Here is a 23,183-nt window from a genome sequence, read left to right as displayed (position 1 = left end):
GGATGATTCCTGTGTACATTTCATTTATTTGCTGATTTGGTTTCAGCGATCATGATGAGATTGGTCCAAAGGGTTAATGGCTGAAAAATGCTTATTTTTCTTTCTTTATGATGTTATGAGATTTGAACTTCGACATTTATGATCCTCCACTAGAAGCTCCACGAAATGTTGCTGATGCAGACGATGACTCCGATAAAGAAGACGAGATACATACTCAACGAGCAGCTGTAGGAGCTTGGAGAAATTCTATGACGGATGTCATGTGGGATGATAGAAGCCATGTGGGATGATGGAAGTCGAGTCACTCTAGGGATTTAGATTTTTATTTATTTGTAAATTATTTTATTATTTGAGATGAATAGTGATGCTTTATTGCATTATATTTTATAGTTATTACTAGAATTTGCTTATCAATATTATATTATTTTTAATATACAATTATTAACAATAGTAATTTATACCCACCATTACCCCCACCAAATTATCCTACCAAATTATGCAACTTCATAATATTATCCATCATTATCCCACCAAATTATCCTACCAAATTATCACATTTTAAGAATTACCCATCATTGTTCCACTAAATTATCCCAGTGTTAAAAAATTATCTCACTTTACCAATTATCTCAGTTCTACTTAAAAAGTTCTAGGTGACTAACCCCCCTACGCTCCTTGATGCATGGGTATAAACTGCGGATCAACGTTTGTCTCCTTGGGTACGTGAGTTTAAACTGTACCCACCTTCGTGTCAAACTCCAAAGGTAACTGCAGATCAACATCTTTCAGCAAGGAAGCTCTTAATTATAACTGGCAACTTCTGCAAGGGAATCTAGAAGCTCGTCCATAGAAAAGAAGGATTTCTTGCTGCAAACGTGAACCATAAACTTTAACTGCAATATCATCCATACACCTGACAACAACAGCCATCCCGCTGCTTCAATCTCATATTCATCATATAATATATCACTTGCAAAAGCTTCGTTTTCGCAGCAAGGTTTAGCTTTCAGCACACAATCATCCCCAGTGTAGGGGCTGTATTATAAAATAAGGTTAATTGCAGATAGATCCCTTGTAGTATTGTCCTTACCAAACTACTACCCCTCCAGTCCTATTTTTGAAATTTATTTGCCAAAGAGCAAATTTCTTTTTTTCTGGGTTAAAAGAGTAAAAAATAAAATAAATTCAAAAGCGCAATCAGATGAATTTCAATAACTGCCGTCAGCTGGAAATACAAATTGTGGCCAGCAAGTTTTGCAGCTCCAAACCTCAACTAAACAACTTCTCAGCAATTGTGAGATAATGAATATATAATACAGATCTTATGAAAAAGATAAATACAAGATGTTTATGTATGTTTGAGCAATATAACCCCCAAGTCTGCAGAAACGTTTGATAAATTCCACAAATTAACCGACCGAATAATGAATGTAGACCTATTAAGTTCTCTCTTGAAAGACCTTTCTAAGGGTGAAATACCCTGGAGTTACATGTGATACTAACATATAACTCAAGCATGTCATAATTCAGCCCTTGAAACTATATGATCATGTTCTCATTCTTGCTTTTCCAATTCCCCCATTCTCTCAATGATAGCCTGAAAAGTTTCAAAAAGTAAATCACACATCATCAGTTAAATGGGCAATACTTTTTAGCAACCTTCTTGTAAATCACTGCTGATTACTAATGTCAGGCCCCAGGTATATTACTATTACTCAAAGAACTACATAGACTAGCATGAAAAATATGGGAATCCAATAGTGGGTTCCAAACCCAATTACCTATGAATAGTTTAACAATAAAAATAAAAATTAAGGTTCTGAGGTATTCGTTTTCGCGCATAACCCGAAATTGTCCAAACTTGTGAAGGACCATAAATAGTCTCTAAATTAATCCTTTATCAATAAAAGGTAGGAGAGATCTAATGCTAATGCTCTGAGCTAAAGAGTCAATTTATAGCAGTAACCAAGACTGATAAATTGATTTCTACTTAAGCTTAAAATAGAGGGAAGACTACTTGCAGGTTATGAAGCACGGTCACTTATCTAGTGACATGGTGCTGTATCAGACATGCCATGCATGTAGCATACCTGATAATTGGGTGTCCATGTCTATGCTTCTTCAGTGACCACAATTAGGGGTGGGAAATGAACAAATCAAACTGAAGACTAAGATGTTCATATTTGCATTTGTTTGAATTCGGATTCGAATTCAAAATATCCATGTCTGTAATTTTTCGAATTCGAACTCGAATACTCAATATTTGATAAATATTCATGAATATTTACGAATATTTATCGAATGTCAAAGTATATTCATTGTGCTAAAGAATTTAAAATTTAAATAGTATTTAAAATTATAAATGAAAATTATTTCTTTATAGTTATGATGTATATATGTTTAATTCAAATATTTCATTAGAGAACTGATTTAAGATTATTTAAGTTTCTCTAGAGTATATAGAACTTAAGTAGAAAATATAAATAGGTTGAAGAAATAAAATCATATGTGTAATGATACAAATTATAAGCGATCAAATTTTAAACGAGTATTTGATAAGCAAACGAATGCAATATACCCCTAGTTAAATTCTATTCCTTAATGAACTCGAATACTAAATATTATTTGTTTAGTGTCAGATCGAATATGACCGAATAGTTAGTCGAATAATTAACAAACTATTCGTTAAATATTTGGTTCGTTTCCACCCCTAACCACAATAATGGTCCAATTGCAACCTCTGTTTGCTGTATTAGCTGTATGGGGGTGTGTTATCATGGACAACTTGGACATTTATAGCACATGGCAGACCATACAATCCATTAAATCAAAGAGCGATTCTCAACAATCAATAGTTACTAGCTATATCTATAATTTTTCATCAACTAAAATAACAGATGATCAAATCCTTACATCAAAAGAAACTCTTTGTGACCAGTTGATTCTTGAATCTAGGATTTATCTTTTGTCATTTGTTTCCTACGGAACATAAGGAGCAAAATCGACAGTACAGGGCACACTAAGCTTCAACAAAATAACCATATCTAGGAGAAACTGACCATATCTAGGAGAAAGTGATATCGATATGAGTTGAGCACTAGATTATAATGAAAATTGAGAGCTAAAATGCACATATTCATTTGTCATTAAACATGATTTAATATTGGGAAGATGGACAAAAAAGTAGTTCTTTAGGCCTCATTAAGATATTTGCAATGAGAGAACAATATTGCTCAATATCATAGACAATGTAGCCTAATATAGTACCAGAGAACTGCATAAATAAAGTGAAAACCAATGAACTTTCTGTATTATAAAGTGACAAATAGACGACACTTATATGCCTTACCCTCTTGCTAGTTTCTTGCAGCTCCCCAGCTAGAATGAATTCATCAAGTATCAAATATACCTTCACGAGATACAATAGATTAAGTCCAATAATGTTAGTAAAAGAAATAAACAGCAGCATAAAAAATTACAAAGAGAAGATGCCATAACCAAGATACTGCAATCAACTGGGGAAAAACATGATGATGTTGCGTTGGTGTTGTTTCATGTAATGGAAAGAGAGAAGATTGAAAACTACAAAACAACTTTTACATACAACTAAAATGACCGACTCATTTAATTGCTCAAGTACATCCAGTCATAGAATATGGTTTTGAGATTATTTAAAGCAACGGCCTTGATATTGCCAAAAAAATCTAAAGATCAATGACCAAAAACATGCCATTCGACTACAGCCCTGTTTTAGCAGCACCATAGTATCTTTTATCTCCAATAGATCTTGATTTCAAACTATGAATGATACAAAAGAAGAATGTAGCTTCCGAAATCAGGATGCCTCCTTGAAGTTTCTGATTGGATGATGTAATGAGTGCAAAGGGCCTCACATCAAAGATGATATTTCAGTCAATCTGATGGTTGATTTTCAAATTTCAAGTTAAAACAAAGTCATGTATCCTAATCTTGAATGCTATTAATTGAAAATAATCAATAATTTCTAGGAACAGACACGAGTTATCATACTCCGACAAAGATACAAGATATTGAACATAGCAATTCCCCAAAGTCTAGACATGAGACACAATCATAAATGAACATTTTCTTTCAATATATGAATATCTGGCACATCTATATGTTTATATTATGGTTCTTACTCATGTAGAAAGAACATAGGTTTAGTAAAATGATCTAAAATGATCTGTAAAATAATAAACTTGTTTGGAGAGGATAACATGGTTTATCCTATATGGATGTCTCAAAGCATGTTTTGCAATCAGAAATATATGGAATGTAATATGACAAGAGAAAGTAAGTTATCCTTTCTCTTTATTGGCTAATCTTGTTAGGATGCTAGAAAGCCAAAAGGTGGATGTTAAGGTGGCAACTGAGGTCACATACACTTCTTTAATATATTGCTTGGTTGTCATGGAAAGTGACCAGTATCAATTGGACATTTCAAAGTATAACACAGGAGAGACCAAACCATGTCCTCCCCTACTGGTTCACTTTCCATCCACCTCCGTTAAAATTGTGGAGAAAGTGAAACGAGCTAAAATACCACAGCAACAACTCCCAATATCCAATCACTTTCCAACCTGCCAAACAGGAAAAATAGAAAGTGGGTCCACTTTCCAATTTTTGGTCCACTTTCCATTTACTTTCCACTTGCCAAACATGCCTTTAGTGAATAACACTTCACATATTTGTAAGTGATGGACGCCAACCGAAGCACATGTGATGGGGACATCCGGACACATACACGGGATTTTCGCCGAGTTTATCAGCGAAGGAGACGCCAGGTTGCAGCACTATGGTTTTGATTTCAATTGTAATAAATTAGTTTGAAATTTGAATTTTTGAATTTTTGAATTTCAAAATTTTGAATTTCGAATTTCATTTGGCAGCTAATTAGTTAAGTGGTTGTATTTTGGTTATGAGAGAGATTTGAGGGATTTAGAGGATTTTCCAAATCTGTACTTTTCTTATTTAACTCTCTTGTAATCAGATTGAAGAAGCATTGAAGATGAATAAAAAAATTCGTGTTAGCCTAATTATGGTGTGAAACCCTAGGTTAATACGTATTTTCTGTCTTTGTTTCTTTTCAAAGCTGACAACTGCAGTCTTCATCTTCTCCACGCAACACACAACAGAACTCCTCCTCTTCACAATTAAACCAATCAGCCCACCAACTTCGTCTTCTTCCCTCCCTTGTCCTATTCCCTCCGCCGACCGCAAACGCGCCTGCTCACGTCAACACCCAATACCCCAACTCCACCGTCCTACTTCAACATCACATAACCTTTTCTTCCAGACCCAATTAATCCAATTATTTACAACCCCATCATTCCCTGTTCCTTCTCCAGAAGCAACCACCTTTCAGGCAATCTAACGTCACCCTCATCCACAAGCTCCGCCCCCCCTGTTCCCCTTATTCAGCCGCCAACTCTCCTCTGATCTCCCCACGTCAAACAGTCCGCCAAATCTTTCTTTCTCACTTCGCTGCAAGCCACCAAACCACCGGTCGTCGCCTGCCATCCCCTCCTCCACCACAGACCATCCCGATCTCTCCCCTGTTTCCCTTCCTTGTTTTTTCGCCAGCAACCAATAGCCAACGCCCAGAATCCCTTCCTACTCCAGTCACCGCCCTGATCTGTTTTCCCCATCCACAGATCCATTCAACCCCTCCTGCTCTCCTCCTAATTGAGCAGTCCCACAAACTCAGCTCCTCCTCCCTGCTATCCTTTCGACGGACAGCCCCAGCTGGCAGAGACAGATCTGTTCGTATCGTCGTTTTCCGCCTTTACATCATCGTCGTCGCTCAGTTTGTTACACACGTCCGCATCCAGTTCGCCGTCGTCGATCCGCCTCCAAAGGTCTCTCACGTCGAGTCTGTTCAGACCGACGCAGGTTTTGTTTTCTTTCGACCCTGTATTTTCGGAACTACTGTTGCGTACGTGTTATTCTCAATTTTATTATCAATTGATTGCGCTGTATTAGCTTGATTAAGTGAGCGAGCGAATCTGTTGCTAAGTACTTTTACTTATCCAAATATTACACTTTGAACTGTATTGAGAGAACGAATCATTACATTTATTTTCTGGATCATTTGCAAAAGATTTGAACTTAGTACATTGCAATTTTTGCTTAAAACCCATCGAAAGCTACACTTTATTCTTGAGCTCCCTGCCTAGATCGATCGCTGATTTGGCGAAGCATTGCTGTTGTTAATCTTCATACCTGCATCACATTGTTTCGCATCATTTTGGTATCAGAGCACCTGGTTCTAGGTTAGGAAATTTGTGAGTCTTTATTAAAAAAAAAAAGTTATCTCATTTTGTACACCCACTCATTTCATCGCATTTATTTGTTAGTGCATGCCCACTCGTACCGGTCTACCCTATCGTTTAGGAGAGTCAAGTGAGTCGACTAGTGAGTCCAGTATGTCAGGTAGTAATGATCCCGAACTCTATAAGAAACTCGATGAACTAGCAGGACAATTAGGTGTCGTAGTCCAGGGTTTAACGAATCTCCGAAATGAAACCAACGAAAAGTTTGCTAGGCTCGAAGAAGCTCGTGTTGCAACCCCGCCACCGCAAGGTCAAGGTTATGAACACTTCGCCCCGCCGCTGCAAGGTCAAGGCTATGGAAACATCGTTCAACGGCCCCCACATCAACCAGTACCTGATCCGGATGCGCAATACCTGAGGAGTATTAAGATCAACGCCCCAACCTTTGACGGCAAGCTCGACCCACAAGCTTTCTTGGACTGGCTGAAGAGCATGGATCGTTATTTTGATTGGTACGCCCTTACGGAACCCCGAAAGGTCAAGTTCGCCGCAATGAAACTTACCGCACCTGCGTGCCAATATTGGACCAACCTCGAAACGTTGAGGCACATTAGAGGTGAGTTACCGATTACAACTTGGCGAGAAATGACCAATGAACTTAAGCAGAAATACCTTCCGCCATCATTTTATCATCGATTGTTAGATAAGTGGCATCGCCTCACTCAAGGCACCAAATCCGCAAAAGATTACGTTGCACAATTTGACGAACTGTTCACTCGATGCAACACTATTGAACAAGAGGCGCCAATGAAAGTCTTGTCGAAGTTTAGAGCTGGATTGAGAAATGATCTACAAACCGAACTCTTTGCTCGGGGAGTAGACACCCTTGAAAAAGCTTATGCGTTAGTCCAGGATCTAGACGAATCAAAATCCCATCAATCTTATAGGAGTCAGGATTATAGAAATCATTCTTCCCAACCTTCCCGTGCCACTATCTAACCCCAGTTCTTCCCAGTCTAAAGTCGATTCCAAAGGCAAGGAACCGGAGAGAGATTTCTCCAAGATTGGAGCTCACGTCAAGTGCTACAAATGTCAAGGGTATGGGCATGTTTCTGCGAACTGTCCGACCCGTCACAAGGTGGCTATCATCGATGGACAATACGAATATGAACCTGAACCTGATAGTGATGAGTTTGTCCATCAAGTTGACGATGATACCGATGATTTCGAGGATGACGCAGATGATACTATCTTGAGTTGTCTTAGACAAATTGAAACTCCTACCGTATCAGTTGTCAGATGCGCCATCTCTCAACCCAAGGCTGTTAATGATTGGAGACGTACTTCCATTTTTCATACGTTCACAAAGATTGGTGATAAAAATTGTAAAATGATCGTGGACAGTGGAAGTTGCATTAACGCGGTCTCCTCAGCTGTGATCGCTAAGCTTGGTCTCAAGGTTGTACCCCATCCTAATCCATACAAGGTATCATGGATTAACGACACCGCACTCAATGTCCAAGAGAGATGCCTAGTCCCTCTTCAATTTGCCATTTATAAGGACAAAGTTTGGTGCGATGTTTTGAAAATGGATGTGGGTCAAGTTATTCTTGGAAGGCCCTGGTTATTTGATAACGACGTTCACATCTTCGGGCGATCCAACATGTTATTGTTCGAACACGACGGGAAGAAGGTCAAAATCCTTCCGGTTCAACCAAAAGGAAATGACAAGAAGATCGACCCAAATAAATCTTCCCAAGGTGTTAACCTGATTGGAGCCAAAGAAATTGATCGTGAACTGGCCAACGGAGCTCCTATTTTCGCCCTCGCCGCTAGAGAAGCTCCGAAGGATATTTCTAACGTGGTTCCCCCAGAAGTCGCTACTGTGTTGGACGAATTTTCTGACGTCTTCCCTGAAGACCTCCCGGACCAATTACCCCCGATGCGTGATATCCAACACGCAATTGATTTAGTCCCGGGAGCAACCCTTCCCAATTTGCCTCACTATCGGATGAACCCCAATGAGCATGCAGAGCTGAAAAGGCAAGTTGATGAGCTATTAAAGAAGGGCTTTGTGAAAGAAAGCATGAGCCCTTGTGCGGTTCCCGCATTACTGACGCCCAAGAAAGATGGTACATGGCGTATGTGTGTGGATAGCCGTGCAATCAACAAGATCACGGTGAAATACCGTTTCCCCATTCCCCGATTGGATGACATGCTTGATCTAATGTCAGGAGCCACTATCTTTTCTAAGATTGATCTAAAGAGTGGTTACCATCAGATTCGCATCCGTCCCGGTGATGAATGGAAGACCGCTTTTAAGACCAAAGATGGATTGTACGAATGGATGGTCATGCCCTTTGGGTTGACTAATGCTCCGAGCATCTTTATGAGAGTGATGACTCAAGTACTCCGCCCTTTCACGGGAAAATTTTTGGTTGTATACTTCGACGATATCCTTATTTACAGTACTTCTCGTGAGCAGCATGTGGACCATCTACGTCAAGTCTGTGCCGTGTTAAGGAAAGAGCAACTTTATGCTAATCCTAAGAAATGTAATTTTCTTACACAGCAAGTCATTTTTCTAGGATTCGTGGTCTTGTCTGAAGGAGTATCCGCTGACCCTGAAAAAGTCAGAGCTATCGAAGAATGGCCCGAGCCCAAGAACATTAGAGACGTTCGAAGTTTTCACGGACTCGCTACTTTTTATCGTCGGTTTATCAAGGGCTTCAGTACCATCATGGCCCCTATTACCGATTGCTTGAAGAAAGGTGAGTTCGAGTGGTCAAAAACTGCTACCAAGGCATTTGAAGAAATCAAGCAAAGGATGGCGCAGGCTCCTGTTATGCGCCTGCCTGATTTTTCTAAAGTATTCGAAATTGCGTGCGATGCCTCTGGTATTGGTATAGGTGGAGTCCTATCTCAAGAATGACATCCCGTTGCTTACTTTAGTGAGAAGCTTAATGACACTAGGCAACGTTATTCCACCTATGATAAAGAGTTCTATGCGGTGATACAATCTCTTCGACACTGGCGTCACTATCTGCTCCCACAAGAATTCGTCATATATTCTGACCACGAAGCTCTTCGATATATTCACTCCCAAAAGAAATTGAACGCTAGGCATGGTCGTTGGGTTGAATTCCTCCAGGATTATACCTACACGATCAAACATAAAGCGGGAGTAGAAAATAAAGCCGCCGACGCACTCAGTCGTCGCATGCACCTCCTCTCCACTATGAGCGCGGAAGTTATCGGTTTTGAGAAAGTCAAAGACCAATATGAATCGTGCCCTGATTTTGGTGAAGTTTATACTTTGCTAAATGATGGAGTGATCCGTGAAATTGATGGCTTTCTCCTGAAGGATGGATATCTCTTCCATTTTCGCAAGTTGTGTATTCCTGACACCTCCCTGAGAGAATTCTTAATTTGGGAATTACACGCTGGAGGCCTTGCAGGACATTTTGGAAATAACAAGACTGTCGAGGCAGTGGAAAGTCGCTTCTATTGGCCAAGCATGAAACGAGACGTTGTTAGACTGGTGAGTAGATGTCACATCTGCCAATTGGCAAAACAACGTAAACAGAACACTGGTTTGTACACTCCTCTCCCTGTGCCAAATTGTCCATGGCAAGATGTTAGTATGGATTTCGTGGTAGGACTCCCGAAAACGATTAGAAAACACGATTCTATCTTTGTTGTTGTGGACCGTTTCTCCAAAATGGCCCACTTCATACCATGTTTCAAAACTTCCGACGCTTCTCATGTGGCCAAGCTATACTTCAACGAAGTTGTTAAACTGCACGGGCTTCCGAAAACAATCGTGTCAGATAGGGATGTTAAATTTACAAGTTATTTCTGGAAAACCCTTTGGCACAAAATGGGAACTAAACTTCAATTCTCTACGGCCTTTCATCCCCAGACTGACGGTCAAACTGAGGTAGTCAATCGGAGCTTAGGTAACCTATTGAGATCGCTAGTTGGTGAGAATCTTAGGAGTTGGGATCAACATTTGCCTACTGCTGAATTTGCTTATAATAACTCTGTTAATAGGTCTACAGGTGTCAGTCCAGCTGAAGTCGTGTATGGTTACAAACCTAGACAGCCTATAGATCTTGTCCCCGTGTCTGCACATCATAGAGTATCTGAGTCAGCATCTGCATTTGCATCTCGCATTCATGACTTGCATAAAGACATCAGTAAGAAGATCAATGACAGCAATGCTAACTATAAAATGCGAGCAGATCTAAGAAGAAAGTTTAAAGAATTTAATGTTGGTGATTACGTGATGGTTCGGATACGTCCGGAACGGTTTCCTCCGGGAACTGTTAAAAAGTTGCATGCGCGAAGTGCAGGACCTTTTAAAATTCTCAAGAAAATTAATGATAATGCTTATGTTCTCGACCTTCCCGAAGGTTTCAATATTGGTTCGACTTTTAATATTGAGGATTTAGTAGAGTACAAAGGCCCATATTTTAACCCTGACAACCCACTGGTTGATGAGCCTACCCCTGAGCCTATTTCTGAGAGCTTCCCTTTACCTCCACTTCCCCAGATATCACCCACGTATACAGCACATGACATTGATACTATTATTGATGATAACATTGTTTCTACTAGCAATGGTGGTATCCGCAGGTATTTGGTACGTTGGAAAGGACGACCCGAGTCAGATGACACTTGGCTCGATAGGGATGACTTGCAGAGGCTGGATCCAGATCTTCTTGAGCAGTATGACAGTCGTTCTGATTTACACTCGACGGGGTCGAGTTCTCTCCCACCCGGGGAGAATGATGGGGACATCCGGACACATACACGGGATTTTCGTCGAGTTTATCAGCGAAGGAGACGCAAGGTTGCAGCACTATGGTTTTGATTTCAATTGTAATAAATTAGTTTGAAATTTGAATTTTTGAATTTCAAAATTTTGAATTTCGAATTTCATTTGGCAGCTAATTAGTTAAGTGGTTGTATTTTGGTTATGAGAGAGATTTGAGGGATTTAGAGGATTTTCCAAATCTGTACTTTTCTTATTTAACTCTCTTGTAATCAGATTGAAGAAGCATTGAAGATGAATAAAAAAATTCGTGTTAGCCTAATTATGGTGTGAAACCCTAGGTTAATACGTATTTTCTGTCTTTGTTTCTTTTCAAAGCTGACAACTGCAGTCTTCATCTTCTCCACGCAACACACAACAGAACTCCTCCTCTTCACAATTAAACCAATCAGCCCACCAACTTCGTCTTCTTCCCTCCCTTGTCCTATTCCCTCCGCCAACCGCAAACGCGCCTGCTCACGTCAACACCCAATACCCCAACTCTACCGTCCTACTTCAACATCACATAACCTTTTCTTCCAGACCCAATTAATCCAATTATTTACAACCCCATCATTCCATGTTCCTTCTCCAGAAGCAACCACCTTTCAGGCAATCTAACGTCACCCTCATCCACAAGCTCCGCCCCCCCTGTTCCCCTTATTCAGCCGCCAACTCTCCTCTGATCTCCCCACGTCAAACAGTCCGCCAAATCTTTCTTTCTCACTTCGCTGCAAGCCACCAAACCACCGGTCGTCGCCGGCCATCCCCTCCTCCACCACAGACCATCCCGATCTCTCCCCTGTTTCCCTTCCTTGTTTTTTTGCGCCAGCAACCAATAGCCAACGCCCAGAATCCCTTCCTACTCCAGTCACCGCCCTGATCTGTTTTCCCCATCCACAGATCCATTCAACCCCTCCTGCTCTCCTCCTAATTGAGCAGTCCCACAAACTCAGCTCCTCCTCCCTGCTATCCTTTCGACGGACAGCCCCAGCCGGCAGAGACAGATCTGTTCATATCGCCGTTTTCCGCCTTTACAGCATCGTCGTCGCTTAGTTTGCCACACACGTCCGCATCCAGTTCGCCGTCGTCGATCCGCCTCCAAAGGTCTCTCACGTCGAGTCTGTTCAGACCGACGCAGGTTTTGTTTTCTTTCGACCCTGTATTTTCGGAACTACTGTTGCGTACGTGTTATTCTCAATTTTATTATCAATTGATTGCGCTGTATTAGCTTGATTAAGTGAGCGAGCGAATCTGTTGCTAAGTACTTTTACTTATCCAAATATTACACTTTGAACTGTATTGAGAGAACGAATCATTACATTTATTTTCTGGATCATTTGCAAAAGATTTGAACTTAGTATATTGCAATTTTTGCTTAAAAGCCATCGAAAGCTACACTTTATTCTTGAGCTCCCTGCCTAGATCGATCGCTGATTTGGCGAAGCATTGCTGTTGTTAATCTTCATACCTGCATCACATTGTTTCGCATCAACATGCCTTGTCCATGTGTATCTGATGTATAATTTCTTTTTGAAGAAGTGTACCCCCATACATCAAATACATCTCATATGTGAAAACTAATATCGAGATTTAAGTTATGTAGAACTGATCAGAAGAGAATCAAAATTGATGGCTGAAATGAAGAACTGCTTGGGTAGCACAATATAATCCCCATCAAGTGGAAGGAAAATTTTTCAACAAAATGGCTATAAAGCTACAATGCTTGACGGTTCCAAATGTTTTAAGAAACATCAAATAATTGCCAGCAAATAAACTTATTGGCACTGATAGACACATAGTTGCATGCTATATTGGACGGGTACGGGTACGGGTGCGGACACTGGCACGAGTGTGGATACGAGACACAGCAAATTTGTAAAAGGTAGGATATGGGAACACATATTGAAACTAATAATTTATATGAGATCAATGTTATTTTTTCATTCACGTGTCATAAGAACTTAATCCTTATAACATTTCTATGTTTCCTTTATTGAGTAGATAATAAATTAAAAAAACACTTGTTGTCGAACTAGATACTCAAACAACCCTTTTAAATCATACCTATGAACTAGGTAAGGGTGAAATGAACCCGACCCGAGTCCAATGAGTTGCATAACTTACAGGTGAAGTGTAAGAGATATGTCCAAAAAAGTGTATCACATGTGTTATAAACTAGAACATGTATTACATAATTGATTATTGAGTACATGACTGAATAAATTGTATGTACATATTCAAGAAGTGTATCACATGTGTTATAAACTAAAACATGTATTACATAATTGATTATTGAGTACACGTCTGAATAAATGTAAGTACATATTCAAGAAGTGTCAGACACAGCCACAGATATGAGAAGTGTCAGACATGGATACAAGAGCCCAAATGAAGTGTCCGGATAACTTAGGTTGCATGGAACTCGGTCCATTCCAATTCATGGGAAGGGAACATTATTTCCCAAGGAATGACAGAGACTGGGGATTGCATCATATGACTTTGGTCAATCAATCAGAATATAATTTCCTGTAGCTAGATCAGTATGCATTTCTTGTAGATAGGCCAGTCCCAGTATGCAATAGAACTTGCTTAAAACTAAAAGCTCTTAAAATCCATCAAACTACAAAACATAGTCATTTTATACAATTTATACCACAATTATCAATGCAGAAGATACAGGCCCTTGAACATAATAATTAGCTAACAAATTTAACCTTCTTTCGAGTCATTTTTAATTCTAGAAGGACCTGACAAACTTTAAGCGGTGACTTGTTTAGGACGAATTAAAGAGAAATCCCTATTACCAAATTAAATGTAAAATATTTTACAGAGGAACACATCCTCTCCTAAGAGCCTTAGACCTGCGTCCATATTTTTAAGTAGAAGAGTTCGCGCGCACAATCAAACCAACAAAGAATATCCTTCCTTCATACAAGATTATGCATGCGATCTAGGTACCGTATAATCAATAAAGCATGGCTAGATCACTAAATAATTAGTCATTGCATACATCAAGGAAATTGATTTAAACATTAAAAGAATATACAAAAGCACATAAATTTGGATAGCCTATCAGCATAAAATATTCATAAAATGAGTTTATAGCTGTAGGAAACATCTACAGTGTACCATGTGAGTAACCAAGGAGATGACCAAAAACTTAAATGTTCATACTGTGAGAGAACGAAAAGGATAATATAAGTATAATATTTTCATGCTCCACATCAAGTCATGTTTCTAAAGGACAGGCTTCAACAACTGACGGTCAATGATTAGTTAGACTAAATTTCCCTATAGATAACTTAATACACCAAATTAAGAGTTTAATAAAATAATTAAAAAGCCTCATGAGTTCAGCATAGTAGCATACCTTGTGGAAATTAAATACCAGATCCAGCTCACAAACATTGCTGAAGAAATGATCTAATATCTCTACAAACAAATGGATGCACTCCAAGTATGCAAGCTCATTATCAGTGATATCAACACACATAGAAAAGAAGAGTCCAGCATATCTTCTGTAGATAACCTTGTGTGTCCGGAACTGTAATAAGAATTATAATGGCATTCAGCAATAATAGATATGCCAAGCCATAAAAGTAAATGAAGACGCAACCAAAACATATCTAATTATTTAATATAAACAACATTTTGCAATACACAATAACCTATTTATACCTATGTTATCCTATAACACTATTTATCAGCAGCATGAATGCTTGAGCAATGAGTTTATTATCCTCATTCCACGAATATTTACTATTTCTGTAAAAGACTAGAAGCATAGAATAGTAGCAGAAAAAGGCATGATAAAATGCATATTAGATTGTATGAATCTCTGGCTATTATTAGTTTCAAATATTTGTCCTTGTTGGAAATCAAACTTTGGGAGAAAATATAGGGTGTCTGATTGTGACGAGAGACACCCTAGTTACAAGTTAGGGAATCAACACATGAGAAGGGACTTCCACTGCCACTTAGGGAACATTATCCAACTTGTTTATTCAAACAGTCTTACATAACTTAATAGTAGGTTTTTGTGCTCCAAAATTGTTTAGTAGTTTTAGCATATGCTCCCTCTGATTCCTCTAAATTTTAAAAGTATTAAGCCCTTTCTGGCAAAACCCCTCCCCCATCCTTCCCACCTACTAGTCAATATTCTGAATGTAAGGGCACCTCAGCAAGTTGTTTATTACCGATGAGTACAAGCTTTTCAATGAAGCATCTAACCTTCATTGCCAGCAACCATTTGCTTATCAATGCTATAACACCAAATGGCCTCCTCAAAATTGTCATTGTATATCAAAGAACATGCACATGTTTTGTCAAGTATTCATCAGAAGTCTTAACAATCCAGCATTTCAATGTACAGGATGGTTGTAGTACTAATTCGATTTTTTTCTCCTTTTGTTCAATCTCGCACCACGCTACAAACAATATGTACTCATTAGTAGTTCACTACTGTAATAACATGAAACAATATGCAAGTTCATGTCATGATCATCATACTCTTACCGACCAGTTTGAACTGACATGTGGCCTATGTTGCATGGGTAGGGTACGGATACGGGTACGGGACGCGGCAAATTTATAAAAGGTAGGATACGAGGACACTGCTAAATAAATATTTATATACACATATATTATATATTGGAATTAATAATTTATATGAGAACAAGGATTAGAATTAAATTTCCTATAACAATTTTATGTTTCTTTTATTATGTGGATTATAAATTGGAAAAGTACTAATTTTGGACTAGACATCCACATGACCCCTCAAAATCATAATTTGGAACCTGACCTATGTCCAACAATTTTGAATAAGTGGAAGTTAAGTGTACGATATATGTACAAAAAATATACGACAAGTGTTTTAAAGTAAAACATGTATTGTATAATTGAGTACATGCCCGAATAAACGTACACATATATGCAGGGAGTCTCCAAGGAGTTTGTGTATGGCTACGAGTCAGGTACGACTTCAAATTAGAAGTACCCAGGTAACATAGCATGTGGCTAGAACTATAAGAATGAATGCATAGTTAGAAATCAATGTATTTTCAAGTCATCCAAACTATTGGGAAAAAAGAAATTTCCCCGTTATTTTTAGTTTTTAAGCCACCAAACACTTTTCAAGTCTAACCAAGTATGAAAAGCATCATTAAACCTATAAACCTATATACTCGAATAATTCAGCCTTTAAGCCATTCCTTGAGTCAATTACAAGTTACTTCAACCTAATAGGCTAAGAGCTATACAGTCTGCTCGTATTTAGAAATTTGCTTCACATACTAAAAGAAAAAAAATTCAATTTTGTTCTGTTAACAAACTTGAGTTAGTCAACATAATCAACATACCTCAACAAAATTGGTAAATTTGGGATCCCTGTTGACGACCAACCGATGAACCTACCAAAATCAAAACAAAATATATCGTTTTTGAAGCAAATTAGAGGGGAAAAATAAATTCCTTCAAAAGGAAAAGGGGGATGAGATTTGACCTCGTATTCGACCCTGTGCTTCTCAGATTCCTCGAGCGGGATGTAGTATTTGGCCAGCCGAGTCTTTCCTTGTCTATTTTGAAGCAGAATGAATCGGATCTGCAATCAAATTTTTGATCTTTTAAAGTCAGCGAAAAAAAAGGAATAAAAAGGGGGGAAAGATAACTTTTTTTTTATCTCCAAATGGAAATTGGAATGAAAAGCACCATTCTTGAGGTTGCGAAGGAGGAAGAGATCTAGAGGCGGTCCGCAAGCAATCAAATTACTGTATCGTAGAAAGAAAATGAGATCGCAAAACTTGGGATTCGGCGTTTTTTTGCATTAAAAAAATCAAACTCTGAGGATTGGGGAAATTTTTGCACGGATCTGTGGAACAACTGACCTTGTGAAATGACGAATTTTTTGCACGGATACTCGAAGGCCTTGGTCACCAAGACTAATCTACTGTTTGGTTCAATTTCTATAAATTATGGGAAAATGAAAACACTCAAAATATAGATTTTTTTATATTTTTTAAAAAAATTATAAGAAAAGTTTTGAGAAGTTAAAAAGTACAAATTTTCTTGTTTCTTTCACTTTGTTAGTTTGATTCAAAATAAAAAAAATAGGCTCATTATTTTAGGGGTTGTTTGTTTGCCAAAAAAAGGAATCAAAGAATAAGAAACCTATTTTCTTAAAAAATTATTTTGAGGTTGTTTGGTTAGCTAAGGGGCTGTTTGGTTGGTTTCCTAAAAATCAAAAAAAGGAAATCGGTACTAGAAAATCAATAAAATAATATTTTTATCCATTTCCATCCCTAAAACTCACCCACAACATCTAATAAAATATTATTTTTATCCTCCAACTCATCTCATTTCATCTCCTTTCTTACCTTTAAAAATAAATCAAACACAAGAAATGTGTCACATCATCCAACTCATCACATCTCATCTTATCCCATTTTTAAAAATCACACACATCATCCAATAATATTGTGACAACTCATCTCATCTCATTAAACCTTCCTTTCCATCCATTTCCTAAAAAAAAATAAGAAATTGATTTCCTTAAGTATGTGTCACATCATCCAATAATATACCTCCAACTCATTTCATCTCATCTATTTTCTTATTTTTAAAAATGAACCAAACACAAACAACCTCAAAACATCATCCAATGATATACATCCAATTCATTTCCTTATTTTTTCCAACCCAACCAAACAACCTCAAAACAAGTTTTTTTTAAAAAATCACTCACATCATCCAATAATAAGGTGACAACTCATCTCATATCATCTCATCTCCTATTCTATAATTTCCTTCTTTTTTAACCCAACCAAACAACCTCAAAACAATTATTATAGGAAATAGGTTTCCTATTCTTTAATTTCCAAGTTTTTTTTGCGAAACGAACGGACCCTAAATAAAAGAAAATCAAAGAATAGGAGATGAGATGGGATGAGTTGTCACTATATTATTGGATGATGTAGGTGAGTTTTTAAGAAAATTTGTTTTGTGGTTGTTTGATTGACTAAAAAGGAAGAAAATCAAAGAATATGAAACCTATTTCCTATAATAGGTTATTCTCTTATGTTTGGTTCATTCTTAAAAATAAGAGATAGGATGAGATGAGATTAGTTGTCATTATATTATTGGATGATGTGACCTACACTGAAGGAAATCAATTTTCTTGTTTTTTTGGAGGAAATGGGTGGAGATGAAATGTTAATGAAATGAGATGAGTTGTCACCATATTATTGGATGATGTGAGTGATTTTTAAAGATGAGATGAGATGTAGATGAGATGAGTTGGATGATGTGACACATTTCTTTTGTTTGGTTTATTTTATTGGAGATATGAGATGAGTTGGATGAAAATAATATTTTATTGGATGATGTGGATGAGTTGTTGGATGAAAATAATATTTTATTAGATGTTGTGGGAAGTTTTAGGGATGAAAATGGTGGAAATTGTACTTTTTGAGATTTCCAAGCTCTAAGGGGTTGTTTGGTTCCTTGTTTTTGAGAGAAATGCTCTCTTAAAAGCCTGTCAAAAAGTGACACTTTTGGCACTTTTGAAAAGTTTTCAAAAGAGTCTTTCCCTCAAAAACAGGGAATCAAACAGCCCCTAATTTCCTACTCTTGGTTTTTAGGAAACCAACCAAACAGTCCCTTATAAAAATAGCAAGTTTTCATTTTCTTTTATTTGGTTACATGTTCCAATTTTATAGAAAAATATCAATAACCATATTTATTACTTTACAACGGTTATTTTAACGGCTAGTTTGACATGCTCAAATCTTATAAAATCCTTCTATCCTCAACTATCCATGAACACAAAATTTCCACAGTGAAAAAAACATGAGTAAGAGTGTTAGAGACCATGGTGACTCGTCAAGTTCATCAAATCCAAAGATATGTATTTTGGTTTAAAAAAACTACTAATTCCTAGAAGTATTTTTCCGATGACAAGAGATGGAGTTTTGAATGGGAAAAGGGGTCCGGGTTAGATTTTTTAATAGGTTTTGTCAGATTTCTACTTAATTTCCGCTCTATTTGAGTGGAAATTGGTTTTTGTAAAAATGGGCTCATTTTTGTACTTTTACAGAAAATTTTTCTGTAAAATTATTTTGAACCAAACACAGTTTATAGAAATTGTGAAAAAAAATTATTTATGGAACTGCCACTGTCAGGATATTTCTTAAAAGTTTTCTATAAAACACCCTAACCAAAACACCATAAAAGAAAGAAAATTTAGCCAAAAAAAACCTAAAATTTTCAGTATATATTTTGGGAATCATTTTCCATTAACAAAAGTGAAATAAAGTTAGAAGCCTAGAAGGATTGGAAACTTGAGTCGAATGCGAGATGAATAGTTATCTTGAGATTGGCACTTTATTAATAAGCTAATAAATTTCTTTTACGTATTTGCATCACTACATCCTCATCAAATTATGTGCATATTTTACTGGAAGATGAGGGGTTTTTCCTTTTAGAAACCACTTTAAAATCAATAAATCTCCTAGTCAATTTTTAACTGGAAACCCAAAAATTTCCTTAAAAACTCAAGCTCAAAACAATTTTTATGCTAACATGATCTAAATGTTAACTAAGTGAGCCATGTGTCTTAAATATGAGTTTTTAAGGATATTTTCGGGTTTTCAGTAAAAATTTTGAATGAGAGGCGAATAGTTTATATATTAATTAAAATTCAAATGTCGTTTCTATAGCATGAAACTATTTTATAGGTGATTTCTAGAGGGGGAAAACCCATAAAAGAGATACCAAAAACAAATATCATGTCAAAGTATACAACTATACATCATGCAAAAGTACAAGTTGCACCCAATGACATTTCATAATTGTATTGTAAATTAGGCTTTAGCCTATTTTTTTTTTTTAAATTTGCACCCAAATAGCCCGATGTTTGCCTATATAACCAATAAGTAGTAGCCTATTTGAGCTCATTTGCATTAAATAGCTCATTCCATTTTGGTTTAGCCCATAATTATATGATCAATAATGATATTTTTATTTTTAAGTAAATAGATGCTTTGTGGTCCAAAAAATTTTTTGAACTGACATTGATTCACAAGTATAAATAGCCCCCCCATCCCCCACCCAAAAAAGTAAAGAGCTTTGCACAAATATTCTTGCTAGTAGGGGCCTTATGCCATAATTAGCTAACATAGTAACACCCAAACAATGAATAAGAAATTCCCAGACCTTTGCTGCTTCTGCCTTACTTTATAGCCCATAAACTATCTCACACGCATCTTGTCCACTACTTGTAACTTCAGAGAATGATAAAAGAATAAAGTTGCTAATAAAAAGCTTGAAACTGAGCACAGAGCGCCATATTAATAACAGCGCATCTCTGTTTGCGCCATGTGCATGTACAGAGACCAGCTTCTGAGCAACAACCGACAACAAATCTTCAATCCATGCCAAATCAAAATCAAAAGTTTTATTCATTATGAAGAAATGCCCCCTGCTCTTTTTTTTGGTACCCCCGCCCGAAGTCCCAAACAACCAGAAACAACCTATTGTACCTGAATATGGAAACATTATACTGTAAGGGTCTGTTTAGTTCAATTTCTATAAAAAAGAGGAAAAAGAAAAGTACTCAAAATTTGCTTTCCTTGTATTTCTACAAAATTTGTAGGAAAAATTTATAGAACTCAAAAGAGTACAATATTTCTTGTTTTTTGCTATTTTTTTGTTTGGTGCAAAGTATGAAAAAGTTTCCAACTTTATGGAAAATATGTTGTTTTCTTTTTCTTTGTTTGGTTGGATGTCACTTTATAGAAAACAGCTTACTAACAATGCCCATGAGAAATCACATGGGAAGTGTTGTTGTGCGCGGCGGCCAAATTGTTTTGCTTCGAGGAACCAAACCAAAAGTCGAGATAGAAGGCTAAACAATCCAAGATAACGGCACAAACACAAACAACCAATTTTTACGTGGTTCAGCAAGTTGCCTACGCCCACGGGGTAAGAAGGGGGTGGATTTTTACTAATAGAGAAGAAGAGTACAAACCGAGATTACAAATCACTCAAAATAACCAACTAATCTCACTAACGAATCTCTAATTCTCTCCAAATAAAACACTAACTAATAACTCAAAAAATACCACTTTTTTGTGCTCCAAATATCCCCCAATCAATGCTTAATCAAAACCAATCAAAGCCAAAGAAACTCTAAAAATATGTCTCTATTTATAACAAAACACAATCCTAAACAGATTGGGATTCTAAAAAACGAGTCTGTCACACCCGGGGGTGGCAGACACAACACCCCTAAAAACATGACAGATTCTGTCACACCTGTGTGTGACAGACACCATACCCATGTCAACAGGGACATATTCTGCCACCTGGGTGTGGCAAACACCACACTAGGGTGTGGTGGAGCCTGTCTTGTTTATTTCTATTTTGAGCGGAAATTGATTTCTATAAAATAGGGTACTTTTTCGTACTTTATAGAAAACTTTTTTGTAATTTTTTTGAACCAAACACGGTTTATAGAAATCTCCAGAAAAATTTATTTACAAAACTGCCACTATCAGTCATTTTCTATAAAGTTTTCTATAAAACCACTCAACCAAACAGCCTCTAAGATAATAATGTACTAACAGTAGATGGACAGTAGATGGACAGAGAAGCAAATAGCTACAGGAGAAAGAGATGTTTGATTATTACTTAATCTGACATTAACATTGAAGTCTAAATTGGAATAAAATCTAATACTACAGAAGGCTCTCTTCTGAAGCAACATTAACAGGTCTACCCTTTTTAATATGAAGATGAAAAGGCCTCTGATAAATAAATGGCCAGTGTTTTGAGTGATTGTTACAAATACTAACCCAAAAGGATTCTCCAAAGGCTGAAACTGCAGTATTTTCAAACTAGTGTTATACCCGTGCTAACGGCGCAGAGATTTATTTATTTATTTATTATCACTCATTAATTTGATAAAATGACATCTAAGTATAGCTATCTATTTAGGAAAATCAACAGTAATTCTTTTTATTGTGACTTTTCTCAAATGACAATCTCAAATACTTTTTGCCTTTGATCATTGTCCTTTTTCCTGGCAAGCTTTATGTTCATTTCATCCATACCCAAATCTTACATAGAAAGAACTATGTAAATTGGTGGGACCCCAACTTATATACTCCGTCTTACAAAATCTAAAATATTAGAAATTAAAGTTGCCGACTTTCTCTTCTATACTCTATTTTAAAAGTTGGATAGACTCAACTTTATTTGCTCAACAAGTAAAGCATAATGTGGGAAATTAAAAAATCACATAGAGCAATACTCAATACAATAATAAAGTAAATAAAAAAGTTAAAAAAAACAATAAAAGAATTAATATGAGATATTTACCTTTTTTAAACTATCCAACATCTACGAAAATTCATTTACTTAGATTTGACGATCAACTAAAAGAGGCAAGAGTAATGCATTTCTATGAAACGATCCATTTTTCTCAGCTTTTTTCTCCCTTTAATGTTTTAGAAGAGCAATTGCTCAATGAGAATTACAAAACAATTAGCAACAAAGAGGGGAAAATTACAAAGCAACAGAGGGAAATATTATAAACAAAGAAGCAACAAAAGGGATATGTTTATGTACTCTCATAACAAAAAGATACACATATAAAATGGATAGAATACTTTCATAGAAAGGAGCATAGCCATGAACTCTGCAAGAAAAGTGAAGTTGGAAGCATAAGAAAAGCTCAGTCGATCTCAACAACTGAATCTTGGGTTTTCAAAAAAGTGATTAAAGATAGAATGCATAGAAAAGGGGGAGAAACATAAAGAAGTCTTAAATGGACGATGAATACAATGAAAACATAGAAACAATATTCAATAAGACACATAGAAAAATTAAAATATATATTTAATGAAAAAGATACTGATGCTTAATTGATTTCATGCTACTTCCATACCTTCGTTGTAAAAAATTAAAACAAAAGCCTATGAATTGTTTTAAATCAAAAGTATTGATAAAATGATCTATGTACACTGTTTTTGAAGTCTTTGCCAATGACCACAATACCTAAAAAAATAAAGAAA

General features: G+C 36.8%; 1 protein-coding gene across 2 annotated transcripts; it reads right to left on the bottom strand.

Moving 5' to 3' along the window:
- Nucleotides 1,191-17,121, bottom strand: LOC109837152 (AP-2 complex subunit sigma-like). 2 transcript variants are annotated; one of them, XM_020405267.1, is made up of 7 exons: nucleotides 16,998-17,121; nucleotides 16,822-16,880; nucleotides 16,616-16,714; nucleotides 16,473-16,523; nucleotides 14,483-14,656; nucleotides 3,350-3,409; nucleotides 1,191-1,597 (listed from the first exon to the last, which is right to left on the bottom strand). In XM_020405267.1, the coding sequence occupies exons 2-7, from the start codon at nucleotides 16,822-16,824 to the stop codon at nucleotides 1,556-1,558; spliced, it is 429 nt and encodes a 142-aa protein (XP_020260856.1). In that variant the 5' UTR covers nucleotides 16,825-16,880; nucleotides 16,998-17,121; the 3' UTR covers nucleotides 1,191-1,555. The 2 variants fall into 2 exon arrangements, with proteins under 2 accessions (XP_020260856.1, XP_020260855.1); XM_020405266.1 differs by lacking the exon at nucleotides 16,998-17,121 and having other exon boundaries at nucleotides 16,822-16,991.

This window comes from Asparagus officinalis, chromosome 4 (assembly GCF_001876935.1).
Source record: "Asparagus officinalis chromosome 4, Aspof.V1, whole genome shotgun sequence".
NCBI classification, from domain to species: domain Eukaryota; kingdom Viridiplantae; phylum Streptophyta; class Magnoliopsida; order Asparagales; family Asparagaceae; genus Asparagus; species Asparagus officinalis.
This window is presented reverse-complemented; position numbering and strand designations above follow the sequence as displayed.